Below are 13,325 nucleotides of genomic sequence, written 5' to 3'. Positions count from 1 at the left end.
GACACTGGCACTTTTACGTCCCTGGCACTTAAATTAAATGCAGATAAAACTGTATTTGTTGGAATTGGCACAAAAGAATCAGCAACAATCACGACAAATTTGAGAAAAATTTGAAGCAAAACTCAAGTGAAATTTTTGGGTGTAACCATAGATGATTAGCTCAGCTATCAAACAGAGGTTAAGAATCTGCTCTAGAAAATGGACCAAAGTATTAAATGCCTATACAAATTGAGAAACTGCCCAACAAGAAGCTACTTTCTGTTGTGATTGATTCTTTAGTAATTAGCTATTTACAATATTCAGCCGTATTACTGCGCACAGTTGATAGCAATCTAATCGTTACAGTAGAAAAAAATTAAACTGGGCAGTAAAAGCCTGTTATTATTGTTCGATATATTAAATCATCTAGAGAAATTAAGCTTCAGGAGAAAATACTACGGGTTAGCAACTTGCTTGACTACAGATAAACCTGCTACCTCTTTCTCTTTATTACTTTTAGGAAACCAGCATTCAATAGTCTAAATGGGATCTCCCTACCTACTTTTGACTTCTATAAACGTCAAGGAACTGGAAACATTTTTCCTCAAACAGTTAGTAGTAGCAAACACTACGATAAAAACGTAATCCGAAGATTTATTGAAGATTTGAACAAGTTACCTAAAAATCTGTTTTTTTTCTGCCCTTGAACTTACGCAACATTTTCGAGAAGTCTTAGAGATTTTTTCTGTAAACTTTTTGTTGCAAATTATGAAAATCATAGATTCATTAAAATTTCAGGAAATGACTTTAAATTTTCGTGATTCCTTAAAGCGTACAATAGTAGCAATAACTTCAGATTTTTTTCCGATTCTAATAAATATAGGTGTAATTTCTCTCAATGCTTAACGATTTTAAACGTGCATTGTCCTTTTTAAAATAATAATTTTGTAATAGTGTACCAATTACTCATCTAACATAATACCTGTAAAATACACTGCCTGGAAGTTTACATAAGTCTGTAAACACTCAGGCAATTCATTGTTTCTTATTTTTATTTCTACGCCCAGCGCACCAATTCTTATGATCACTTAGACGATTTCAGCAATCGAAAACGGGTGCAGAAATTCAATTTAAAATTAATTTTCAAAATAAATTTGTAAGCAAACATTCAGATCATATCAAAGCTTTTTCGTCTTTTTTGCAGATTTATTTCGTTACACAAGTATGACCTCGAATTTGAGACTAAAAATTCAAAAGAATTGAAGACATCACCCAAGGCTTTTCACAATCGGACTTACTATTGTCAGAACGACATTCGAAATTGGTTATTTATTATAGGAAATATAGATGTGAGAAAATTATTTTGAATAAAATTATGTAAGAAAATTGCAGAGAATCTTCTGAATTGACAACGCCGGTTACCGATTTTTGTACATAATCTTACTAAAATTTCCAGTATGGCCTTATCAAAATAGGAAGATGGGACTGCCTTTTTTGAATTCTATCTGAGGTTAAGGTTGAAAACAAGTGTTTGAGGCAAGTTTTTTTTGCTGGGAGTTTTCTTGGAACAACATTTAATTTAAGAAACTTAGTTAGGCATGATAGGTAAATTATTAAACACATACATTGACAATCAAGTGCTCAAGCAAATGATTAAGCTAATGTTCCTCCCCACTTTATATAGCATCCCACAAAATTATAGCTCCGTTTACGGTATGGTATGTAACAATTGGGGGAGCGCTATACGCTATCTGGCCACTAAGTGGGGGGGGGGGGGTTTCTAAGCTAGATAGTTATTGACCAGACCAACTTGGGTCTCTAACAGGAGCGGTGCGCCCCAAATCGGTTCTCCGGAAAAAAAATTTGGTCGCCTTCAGTCTGGCCAATGCCAAACATTGATCAGTTCGTTCTAGCCAACACCGAGCAATTGGCCTGGATAAGAGTCTAGCCACTGGTCTGGATAAGTCTGCGCAGTCTGGCCAACAGTGACTAAAGTCTGTTTGGTTTTGCAAGGATGGCCGAAGTCTGTTTGTTCTGGTGATTACCCACTTACTTTTTGGTCTTCTCACTCTAGACCCCCCCCCCCCCCCCTGACCGCGACTCAAGTTCGTCTGGTCAATACCTCTCGCAGATCCTGGGGTTTATTTTGCCTGTTTTTCACATTTCAGGAGCTCCATGCTTTCATAAACAACTCATAAACAATTTTGTTAAATACTTCGTGGCAAGCAGAGCATTCTGAGAAACAGTTCTTCAATCTGATTGGACAAGAATCCAGCCAGTCATCTTTCACCCTTCAGCTTCAGTTTTGGCTGTTCTAATAATTATGCTAGTCAAAGTTTTCAAGAGCAAGAAAATGAAACTGCTGTTCAAGTCATCAGATATAACATTGCCAATTTTTAGACTCTTTTGTTCTTATTTTAATAGACTGATTCTGCAGATAATCAATATTATCGATGTATTGTGTTAACCAACCAATTAAAAAATTAGCAAACAAAAGCTATATGACCTTTTCAAGTGCGTTATCAAAACATATGTTCATCTAGTTATACAAACACCATATTGGCCAAATGTTTACGTTTATGTTTATTTCCGAATTGTTGGAAAAAGGAAAAAGGTTCCGTTTTTACAATGTAAAATATTTACTTAGTAACCTATGCCAATTAAGATGTTTATTTTATTCTTTGTTCAAATTTTATTAATATTTAATCAATCAATGTCTGTTTTTTATGAGCTATTCTAAGGCCAAGCTAAACAATGTTTAAGAGCAGAGTAAAAGCCATTGTAAAACGTTGCACTGAAACGTAAAACGCTGGCCTAAATGGCTGTTTAAAATTTGCGTTTTATCAAACTTTTATCATTGATATGTTCATAATTTGGCTTAGAAAATCGCGTTTTACAATGTTCAAGCACGTCGAAAATTGTTAAAATTAATAAAACTACAAATGACAAATTATGACCACGACAGATTTTGTACATAGCGTCAATATTCCTCACGTACATTTTTTGGAACCCTCGAAAAATCAAAACCCTCCGTTTGAAAAGTACGATTTGCACTCAAAGCATAAATCGAACCCTGGTTTTAATCGAAAAGTGGAATTGATCGAGAGGTCTAAAACGGAATGGGGATTTACAAAACGTGGAATGGTGGAACTTCCGTCCGAAATATTAAACTTCAAAGGCCGGTCCAGAAATGTAACTGGCAAACACAGCTTTGATCCCAGAATCAATTCAGTTGTCGAAAAAGGTATGAACAATTTTTCCTCTCATCATTTAACTTCGTTCTTTTTTGATGGTTGAATCTCTATTACACAGATAATACCGGGCCATGGTAGCAATAGTTTAGTAATTCTGCCGCTGAATAGTAAATAGTGATTATTTCAATTAGAACTAGAACTAATTCGAGTAGAACCACAATTACTAATGTGAGGAAGTTTTATGAATTTGTTTATCGATTAGGTTTTTTTAGTTTCTGAAACTTCTTAACAACTAAATTGAGGTCGCAGACCATAATGACCTCTGATCAGATTCAACCCAATTTATAGTCCAGAGTTTTTCGTTGGAAATTGCCACTGATTACATTTTCGGGAGATCCAAACTACCTGTAATCAAACAACAGCTACACCATTTCCCAGACTTTTATGCGTTTGAGTCCGCGGCAATTTCGGCTCACACTTTCGTGCGCTAAAACCAACCTCCTCTCCCGTACCTTTTCCTAGGTGATCTAACTGACTGTCGTGGTCGATAACACGGGTCAAAGAATTCAATAAGTTGAATTTTAAATTAAATTTTGAACTGAAAATATACAAAAACTAGCTTGTATTTATAGTGGTTATCTATGCGAAAATATACAGAGAAAATTTAGATTAGCTAAAAATATTTTACATGATTGGCATGTGAATAGATCTTAACTCCGAATCCCGGAGGTGATTTTCTATTTTCATCAACATTTCATGAGAATCATATATGGCTTGGGTACAATCGAGTTCATTAGTTGGAGGTCGGTGGATGTTAAAATCAGGTTTCTGTTGGTGGGAGAATTTACTTCTGACATATGATTGATAGGTCAATAAGATAAGGATAGCGCCAAAACAAAATTAGAATTGAGTTTAGTTTTGTAGCCATTACTTATCGACACAGCAATAAAGTTTGTCAGGTAAGTTCTTCTTTCGTTCTTTGAAACTTTAATAAAGAAAAATTCTAAGTTTCTTGATGTTTCTTGGAAACCATCACATCCTTCCTCCTTTTTTAAGCAAATTTGTGGGTATAGGTTCTCCAAATCTGTCGGGTTGTTTTCTGTTTCTTGTTGATGTTCGTGGAGGCTCTGAGGTTTCGAGGTTTCGGGTTGTTGGTGCTCTGCAGATGATGTGGCTGCAGAAGCTTCATCTTGGAATGAAGGTCCCACATCTGTACTCTGAAGTTGTTGTTTTGATTGAGATATGGTCTCCTCCACTGTTGGTTCAATTTTCACATTGTCCTCGTCTAGTCTCGCAATTTGGTTGTCGCTCACTAGAATAGTCCGTGCTGAGTTTTCGGGCTGTATGAAAGATGTGTTCGAGCCCTTCCTGATGATGAAGGTAGCAGGAACTGTCTTTGTGTTTTCGTTGGCCTTGAATAGAATGGGTTCGCACAAGTCGAAATCTGCTATTGCTGGTAGTCTCACTCTGCGTCCCAACAAGAGTTCAACTGGAGTTTTGCTCCTCGTCTTTGAAGTGTTGCGATGTGTCATCAGTGCCCTTTGCAGGAATGCTCCAAATGACACATTAAGGTTTGGACTCCACGCTTGAAGTGCCCGCTTCACTGTCTGAACTGCTCTTTCAGCTAGTCCATTAGCTCTTGGATGATAGACGGGTGATTCCATTTTCTCAATTGCCAGTGATTCACACCACTGTTTAAGGTCACCACTTACAAATTCAGGACCATTATCAGAAACTAAAGTTTTTGGTATTCCGAACCTTGCAAAGATTTGACTAAGATATATTTTAACTGTTTCTGATGTTCTAATTCCCGAGGGGAAGGCTTCTATCCAACCAGAACCCGCGTCAACAATTACTAAGATATTGCCTTGGTCCTTAACATAACCCCAGTCCATGTGGAGCCGTTCCCAAACGTCGGCTTCCGGCCACGTAGAGACCGTTTTTCCCAGGCTAGGCCTGTTCAATTGACAATTCTTACATTTACTAACAAAGTGTTGAACGTCTTGGGTAATGCCAGGCCACCATGCTATCATTCTGACTAATGCCTCAGTTGCATTCTTTCCGGGATGTGTCTCATGCGCTTTTGGCAAAACCAAGTGTCGTAGTTTGGCTGGAATGAAAGGAACAACACCTCTGAAGATGATTCCATTATATAAAGTAAGTGCATCTTTCTGTTGTTCGAATCCTTTTTCAGCTTCTGAACATTGTTTCCAATTGCCGCTTTTGATTCGTTTCATTATGTCCTGGAAGAGTCTGTTTGTTCCAAGTTCAGTTTTGATTTCTGCTTGGGTCACCAAATCACTCTGAGCGAAGTAGATGTTATTGATTGCGAAGCACACTCGATCGCTGTCGGATTTGTCTTCGTCAAAATCCATTCTGCCTAAAGCATCTGCATGGGTTATCTGCTCCCCTGGTGTGTACTTCAACTCATAGTCGAAACCCATTAGAGCTATTGCCCATCTTGTGATTCTCGCTGATGCTGTCTTCGGGATCTCCTCGTCTGGTGCAAAGAGATATTTGAGTGGTTTGTTGTCAGTCTGTAGGGTAAATCGTCTTCCAAGAAGGAATTGCTTCAATCTTGTGACCACAAAGACAATTGCCAGTGCTTCCCGCTCTATGTTCGAGTAGTTTTGCTCCGCTGGAGTCAATTTTCTTGATACATATATGACTGGATGTCCTTTTTGCGAAAGAACCCCGCCAATGGCTTCAGAGGCGTCAGTAGTAACTGTTGCTTCTTTTTGTAGACTATATTGCTGTACTAGTGGGTTAGCACATAATTCATTTTTTATGTCTTCAAAGGCTTTTTGTAGCATTTTGCCCCATGAGAAATCGCTATTTCTCATGTTTTTTAAGGGTAACATTTTTGTTGCAAAATCAGGAATCATTCTTCCGTAAAAATTAGCTAGCCCAACAAACGATTCGAGTTGTTTGTTGTTAGTTGGTGCTTTTGCATTATTTATTTTTTCAACATGTTTGGGATCTGGTGCTATTCCCTCCTTTGAAATGGAGTATCCCAAAAAACTAACGCTATCGACTGGTTTTTAGTTAGATTTTTTCTCATTAATAGTAAAATTTTTCTCACGTAGTCGACTCTTGACTGCAAGCATTCTCTTGTCGAACTGCTCCTTGGTAGTTCCATACACCAACACGTCGTATTGAAAGATCACAACACCTTTGATTCCTTTGAGTGTTGATTCTATGCAATTCTGGAAGATTGAAGAAGAGTTTTTCAATCCCTGAGGTAGTCGGCACATCTTGAACAGTCCCTGAGATGTGTTGATTGTGCATAAATCTTTTGCCTCTTCGGCATGTTCAATTTGACAGTAGGCATCTGAGAGGTCAATTTTGCCAAAGAATAAGGCCTCTTGTAGGCTGTGGAAGATCGTCTCCATGTCCGGTATTGGGTAGCCCTCATCCATGACCTTGCCATTGATGTGCACTTTCAAATCCACGCAAAGTCTCAGTTCTCCACTCTTCTTTCTCTGCCACACCACTGGAGATGCATTAGTGACTCCTCCTGGCTGTACCGGTTCAAGGATGCCTTGTCTGACCATTTGTTCCAGCTTCTCTGTGACCTTGTCTTGAAGAGGTAGAGGTATTTTTCTGGCTTTGCAGAACATTGGCTGTGTTCCTGGTATCAACTTCACATGAGCTTTGTAACCCTTCACAGCAGGTAGGTGCTCGGCTGTGATGTTGTTCACGCCGTGCTTGGGTAGAAGGTCTCTACCAAGTAGTCCAAATTCTTTATCAGACTGCACAACTGCAAGTTCTTTTTGAGTGAGCCTGCTTCCGTTCCACTCAACGTCACAAGTAAGTGATCCCAGAAGCGTTAATTGATGACCATCATAAGCTTCAAGATGTCTTATCTTACCATCCAACTGAGGTTTACCAAGCTCAGTCCATATTTTTGATGATATCACTGTGCTATCTGCACCTGTGTCTACTTGCATTTTTACTTTGCAGTTATTTATTGAGATATATTCCCATGTCACAGACATGCTAAAGATTTGTTCTTTAGTTTAAAACATTCCCATCTCCTATGCTGGAGATGCTTGCTCTGAAGAAACATTTTCTTCTTCGCAAAAGTTATTCTGTTTATTGTACTTACCTGAATTTGGTTGGGGTTTGCTTCTACACATTTTTGAGAAGTGTCCCACCTTTTCACAGGTGTTGCATTTCTTACTTAGCGCTGGATAAAGTCAACTAGAGTGTGGCTTACCTCCACACCTAGTGCACATGTTGTTGCTTTTATTAGCCGTAATTTTTTCATTTGGTTTTCGAAAAGTCTTTTTGAAGTTGAACCCAACTTCTTCTTTCACCGTAAAGGGCTTATTACCTGATGAAGAACTTGCAAAAGCCATTGCTTGACTTCTGAACTGTAAACTCTCGGTCATTTAAGTAACCGACATTGCTGGTTTTGCTTTAATGCCGTCTAGTAGTCTAAGTTTTGCTTCAGGGTCCCTCAAACCTGAGATAAACTTTATTTTTACCAACTCCTCTTCGGGGTTGCCCGCTGTTTTCAATTTTTCGAAGTCACAATAGCGTGTTTCTTCTCTAAGACGTGCTAGGAAGTCGTCGTCTGACTCCCCTACACCTTGGATTACGGACAGAAATTTAGCCCGTTCTGCCGTTACTACTCTCTCTTTAGAAATATAATTTTGAATCGCCAATCTGATGTCTTTATACGGAGTGTCTATCAAATTCCTAGGACTCATTAAGCTCCTAAGTTTAATAATTGCATCTTGTCTGCACATACTAAGAAAGAGATTGGTTACCTGTAGGTCCTGTACAGTACCATCGGTGTTGACCTTGTCCTCTTTCTTCTCTGCGCGACATTTCGCCACAAAAGACATAATCCAAGCAGTCGCTGATTCTGCATTCTGTAGATCCAAAATTTGTCTGTCTGTAGCTGGTCTGGACACCATTGTCGTGGTCGATAACACGGGTCAAAGAATTCAATAAGTTGAATTTTAAATTAAATTTTGAACTGAAAATATACAAAAACTAGCTTGTATTTATAGTGGTTATCTATGCGAAAATATACAGAGAAAATTTAAATTAGCTAAAAATATTTTACATGATTGGCATGTGAATAGATCTTAACTCCGAATCCCGGAGGTGATTTTCTATTTTCATCAACATTTCATGAGAATCATATATGGCTTGGGTACAATCGAGTTCATTAGTTGGAGGTCGGTGGATGTTAAAATCAGGTTTCTGTTGGTGGGAGAATTTACTTCTGACATATGATTGATAGGTCAATAAGATAATGATAGCGCCAAAACAAAATTAGAATTGAGTTTAGTTTTGTAGCCATTACTTATCGACACAGCAATAAAGTTCGTAAGGTAAGTTCTTCTTTCGTTCTTTGAAACTTTAATAAAGAAAACTTCTAAGTTTCTTGATGTTTCTTGGAAACCATCACACTGACCACTTTTGCTCTGATTTGCTCCTGATCAGATTCAATTGCGCAAATTGCGAAAAAACGAAGAACAAGAGTTAATTGCGAAAAAACGAAGCAAATTTTCCTAGAGAAATTTTGAAGCGTAATGGTACTGAATCAAATGTCAAGTCAGAATTTTTGGTGAGATTACATAGTGATCATGTAATTTTAATTGCATTAAAACTCAAACCAAAAAAAAAAACGCTAAATCACTATGGGGTCTCGATTTGAAAAACATTAATGTTTTTGATAACCTAATATCATTTTCGTTAACACCTGAACTCAGCTTAAATACATTGCTGTTTAACCAGTTTTCTACGACCAACCAGGCAAGAGTTTTTGCTGACTTGGACTATTTGTTGTTGAACATGAGTGCTTAAGTATAATATAAAAATAATTTTCTACAATTTTTGTTTAAAAAAAACAATTTGTTCACAGCGAAACATTTAGGTAATAATTTTTGCAGATTTATTTATTCACTCAAATTTGACCTTGAACTTAGAACTGGATTTTTCTAATAAATCGAAGACATCAAACTGAGCTTTTTATTCTCAACATAGTATTGTCAAAACGACAAAATTTTTTGCTTATTATAGCAAATATAGGACCCAATTATCAACAACAACAATAGTTTTTGAGTATCAACACTGTACATAATGTTTCTTCCATCTCATTCAGATTTTGTGCGGAAGTTGCTTCTTAATTTTTTTCTAACTCACAGAAATTCAAGGAATGATGATTCTAAATAGTGCCGTGGTTGTGATCAGAAACAATTCAGATTGAACTTAGTCACCCCTTGTCTTATAAACTCTTGCAAAAATTGATCAGCCCCGGTGCATCATCTGCATCAAGACAAAGTGTGTGCTAAACCTGCAGAATTTCCACTGTTTAAATAAGTAGAACCCACACAAAGGGTGATAGCCCACTGAGTTGGTGATAAAATTTTGGAAAATACTTATTTTCCTTTTTGCACGTGACAGCTGATATTAATCGCTCCCAAACGATGTTTCTAGCAATTATAAATAATCCTGTGGTCTTTTATGCGACTTTTTGCCTCACCCATTTTTCATGTGACCCTTTAGACTTCAACCCATTGGTTTTCTTCAGACAATGGTTTTCATACATTGGTTTTCTTCAGGGATCATTAGTTACCAAATTCAGGCTGTCATGACATGACGACGGATCACAATGATTGCAACAGGAAGTTCAAATCTAGTGTATAATACATTTGTATCTCTGGAATAATAGCTAAATGTGCTTTAGCATTTAACGATTTTTTTTTGTCAAATTAATTCAAGAACTAATTTTGCTGCAGCCCGGGCCAATATATGAGCGCCGTATTGCGCGTTATTTAAATGCGCTTAGATTAATTAAAAATACGAGATTACTCATCAAATAAGATGAAGTTCACTAAAAGTTTCTTACCAAGCTTCCGTGCATTTCAGCGCATTAGCAGGCAAAATTTTGCACTGAAATTTTCGAAAATTAGGTGCATTTCAGCGCATTTCTTACATCTTTGTGAAACTTTTTACCCGAGGGCAGCCTCTAGGTATAAGCCATAAACATGCAAACACATTTAAAATTACAAAATTATTTAAAATTACAAAACACATTACAAAAGTAACAAAACCACCAAGCTTGCAGATACCAGAATTGCTGATGCCATTCTTGATAGTTTCTTTACGAAGACATCGAAAAACAAAAAAATTCTTTCAAACTTTATAAGAAAGGTGCCACTAACTTGATTCTTAAACAACAAATTGTGCTCACGTTAATTAAAAGGTTACCCAAGGCTGCGTACCCAAACTTACACCCTACGTAAAGTCACTATATACAACAGTTTGGAAAAAAAACAGATTGAGAGATTGAAACCTCAGTCAGATCAAAATGTTCCCCTCATCATTTTAACTTTGTTATTATGAAATTCTTAACACCTTCTCAAATTTCTTTTCTCGTTGATAGGCAACTGGCACAGGGCACGCAATTCCAACCTGCGCTGGAATCAGGCCTCCATGTTTTCACAAGGCGCCGGACTTCACAATTTGGGAAAAAGTGCCAGTAGCAACAATACATCATCCGGGCCACATTCAAGTTCCACCAAACACCCATCCGCATATGAAGTTTCTTTGCGAAAGAAAGGAATGCTGCCCACTGACTCAGTTCGCCCAGTTACTGGTGGGCCTTCGTCATATATTGAACAGGTATTTTTTTCTCCATTAATAATCCCGCAAGATCTTGAATCTTGATCGGACCTTTCCTTTAAAACCTCAACTATAGGCGACACTCCAATTAAGATAAATTTAAGGTAATCGGGGGGCTATACCCTTTACTTCGAAATGATAGGTCTGGTTTCTCAATAGGATTAAAGACATGGATCCGGAAATGGTCACTAAATGTGCAATGAAGAAATATGAAAGTATATGTGCAATGAACTCTTCACTCATCAGAACACACAATTCAAAATACATTGTATATTTTCCAGGTGTCAAAAATGTTTCATTTTTAGAAACCGAAAAAATTGTTTCAAAAATAACTTATACAAAATTGAGAGGTTCTTGGAAGAAGCGATAACCGTTAATATGGAAATTATGCATAAAAATTCAGGGAGAGAAATGCTAAATTGTCTGCATATTTTGGAGTTAAACTGAGTCATGCAAACGAAGAGTGGGAAACCGGTTAAACAATTTCCGTTTACTTGTATCATAACCAGTAATCCCATCACATTTACTTTCATTAGGAACAAAAGAAAATTAACCTTAATAGAGCCCTTCGAATCTTAAGTAAATTTTTAATAAAAAAGATTGCAGCTTTCACCACTATTTGTGGCTATGTGCAACTTTTTGAGGAATGTATGCACAAAAATTGAGAAATATTTTACAGAGAAACTGATTCATGCAAAAAAAGTGAGGAAAACCAGCTGAACAATTTCTTTTCTCATAACTAGTAATCATTTCACATTTACTTTCATTAGAACAAAAAAACTATCGTTACTAGAGCCGTTCAAATTTTAAGTTTTGCTTTTAAATTACATGATTGCAGCTTTTTTCACTTTTTGTGTGGTCCAAAAAATCTGTCTGAGACCTCTTCCTGCTGAGATCTCTTCCAAAGTTGAACAAAATGATCAAGTCCAGAACTAACTCAAACTTTTATGTACAATACGACGGAAATGCTCCGGGTTGCTAGTATTGATGAATGATACTTCAGGTTCCCAAGAAATTGCAGACAACTCCGCTTGAAAATTCTGTAGAACAAGTTTCTATAGGCGTCAATACGGGCTACCACAACGACATCGCAACAGATTCTCAGGCACTCTTGAACATCATGCAACCTCCCATGAATCGAGAGATCCCCAAAGCTAAGATCAGGTACTCAGACGACTCCTGGCGACGTCGGCGATCTCGCCCTAGACCCAAAACGTCATCAGCAGCTTTTCTAACTTCAAAATCTAACGAATCAACGCATCAAATGCAGCGAATATTTCATTGGTCACCTTATCCTATGACGTCAGAACTCGAAATGAAACGAGCGTACTCAACAGTGACCGGAGAAAAAATTGGAACGCAATCGCGGGTTCCAAGTTCGCGATGTTCCAGAACAGCTGGTAGAGCCGATTTGGGTGACAGCCTTGATGACCCCCCGATTCCTAGGAATTTACGAATCCGAGCTCTGAAGTCTGCGCCATTGGCTTCGCTTCTCCAACGACAGCAAATGCCCACTACCTATACCATAAATGGTAATGACTCGGAAGATTATAAACGAGCATCAACTGCGCAAGTCAAAAGCAATTCAGGCTTCTCTGAGAACCAATTGACAACAAAGGACCCAGTTCTGGATGATTTGGACCAACTCACCGGAATAACAGAATTCAAAAATGGAATAATATAACCAAAAATTGTATAACCTTGTAAAAATTTTCACCTAGATTATGGAAGTTTATGGAATTATTTTTTATGATTATTTTCTAGTTTTTATAAAACTGCATTTCTTCGGAATAATATTGCCTTTTTAGATATTTAAAAACCACAAATTAGATATACTCCCAGAAAGTTGCAACCTAAACGAACATTCGAAAGCCTCCCGAAATGCGAATGATCAACGAAGTGCTAATCTCGTGAGCCTTTTAAATCTGAATTTTGGTCTTTCAAAAGTTCGATAGCGTTGCAGCTTTATGGGACTAACTATAGCACTCATGCTTTTGCTTCACTTTAAGAACGGAAAACAGCCCTCCTTTCTGCCACATTACTGTAAAAAAAGACAAGCTAAAACCCCCTGACTCAATAACGATTGCAGATCGAAACATGAGAATACAAAAGTTCCACCAAAAGCAAGGAAATTTTCAACAATGGATAGAACGAATTCAGAGAAACGGAAATAAAACTGTAAATTTCAGGACGTTGAATCTCAAAAAATGGCACCCAACAATCTTTTTCCCTAAAATATGCCAACGGAGGTTACGTCATAACTCACATTTTCGCAGACAAAACATTAGTGCGAAAATTTTTTGAGAACTTTTCTTGAGACATATTTTGAATGTCTCAGTAAATACAACTGCTATAGAACTGTTTCCATTACATAGAAATATTATTGGTGGTTTTCTGGTGATGCTCTAGATTTATAGAAACATTGCGTAGTAACAGTTGCAATCAAATGGTTAAAATGCTCCGTTGCATTAAAACCGCGACAATTATTACGGTTCAGCATATGTACGC

At 37.3% G+C, this 13,325-nt stretch overlaps 1 protein-coding gene across 1 annotated transcript; it reads left to right on the top strand.

Annotated features, from left to right (window-relative positions):
* Positions 1-2,737: 2,737 nt before the first annotated feature.
* On the top strand, positions 2,738-12,611 carry LOC142345678 (uncharacterized). The gene is made up of 3 exons (XM_075397904.1): positions 2,738-3,223; positions 10,579-10,817; positions 11,821-12,611. Exons 1-3 carry the CDS (start codon positions 2,932-2,934, stop codon positions 12,499-12,501), a joined length of 1,212 nt encoding a protein of 403 aa, XP_075254019.1. The 5' UTR covers positions 2,738-2,931; the 3' UTR covers positions 12,502-12,611.
* Positions 12,612-13,325: the final 714 nt, after the last annotated feature.

The sequence above is a fragment of the Convolutriloba macropyga genome, chromosome 1 (genome assembly GCF_964194025.1).
Source record: "Convolutriloba macropyga chromosome 1, txConMacr16.3, whole genome shotgun sequence".
Lineage (NCBI taxonomy): Eukaryota > Metazoa > Xenacoelomorpha > Acoela > Convolutidae > Convolutriloba > Convolutriloba macropyga.
This window is presented reverse-complemented; position numbering and strand designations above follow the sequence as displayed.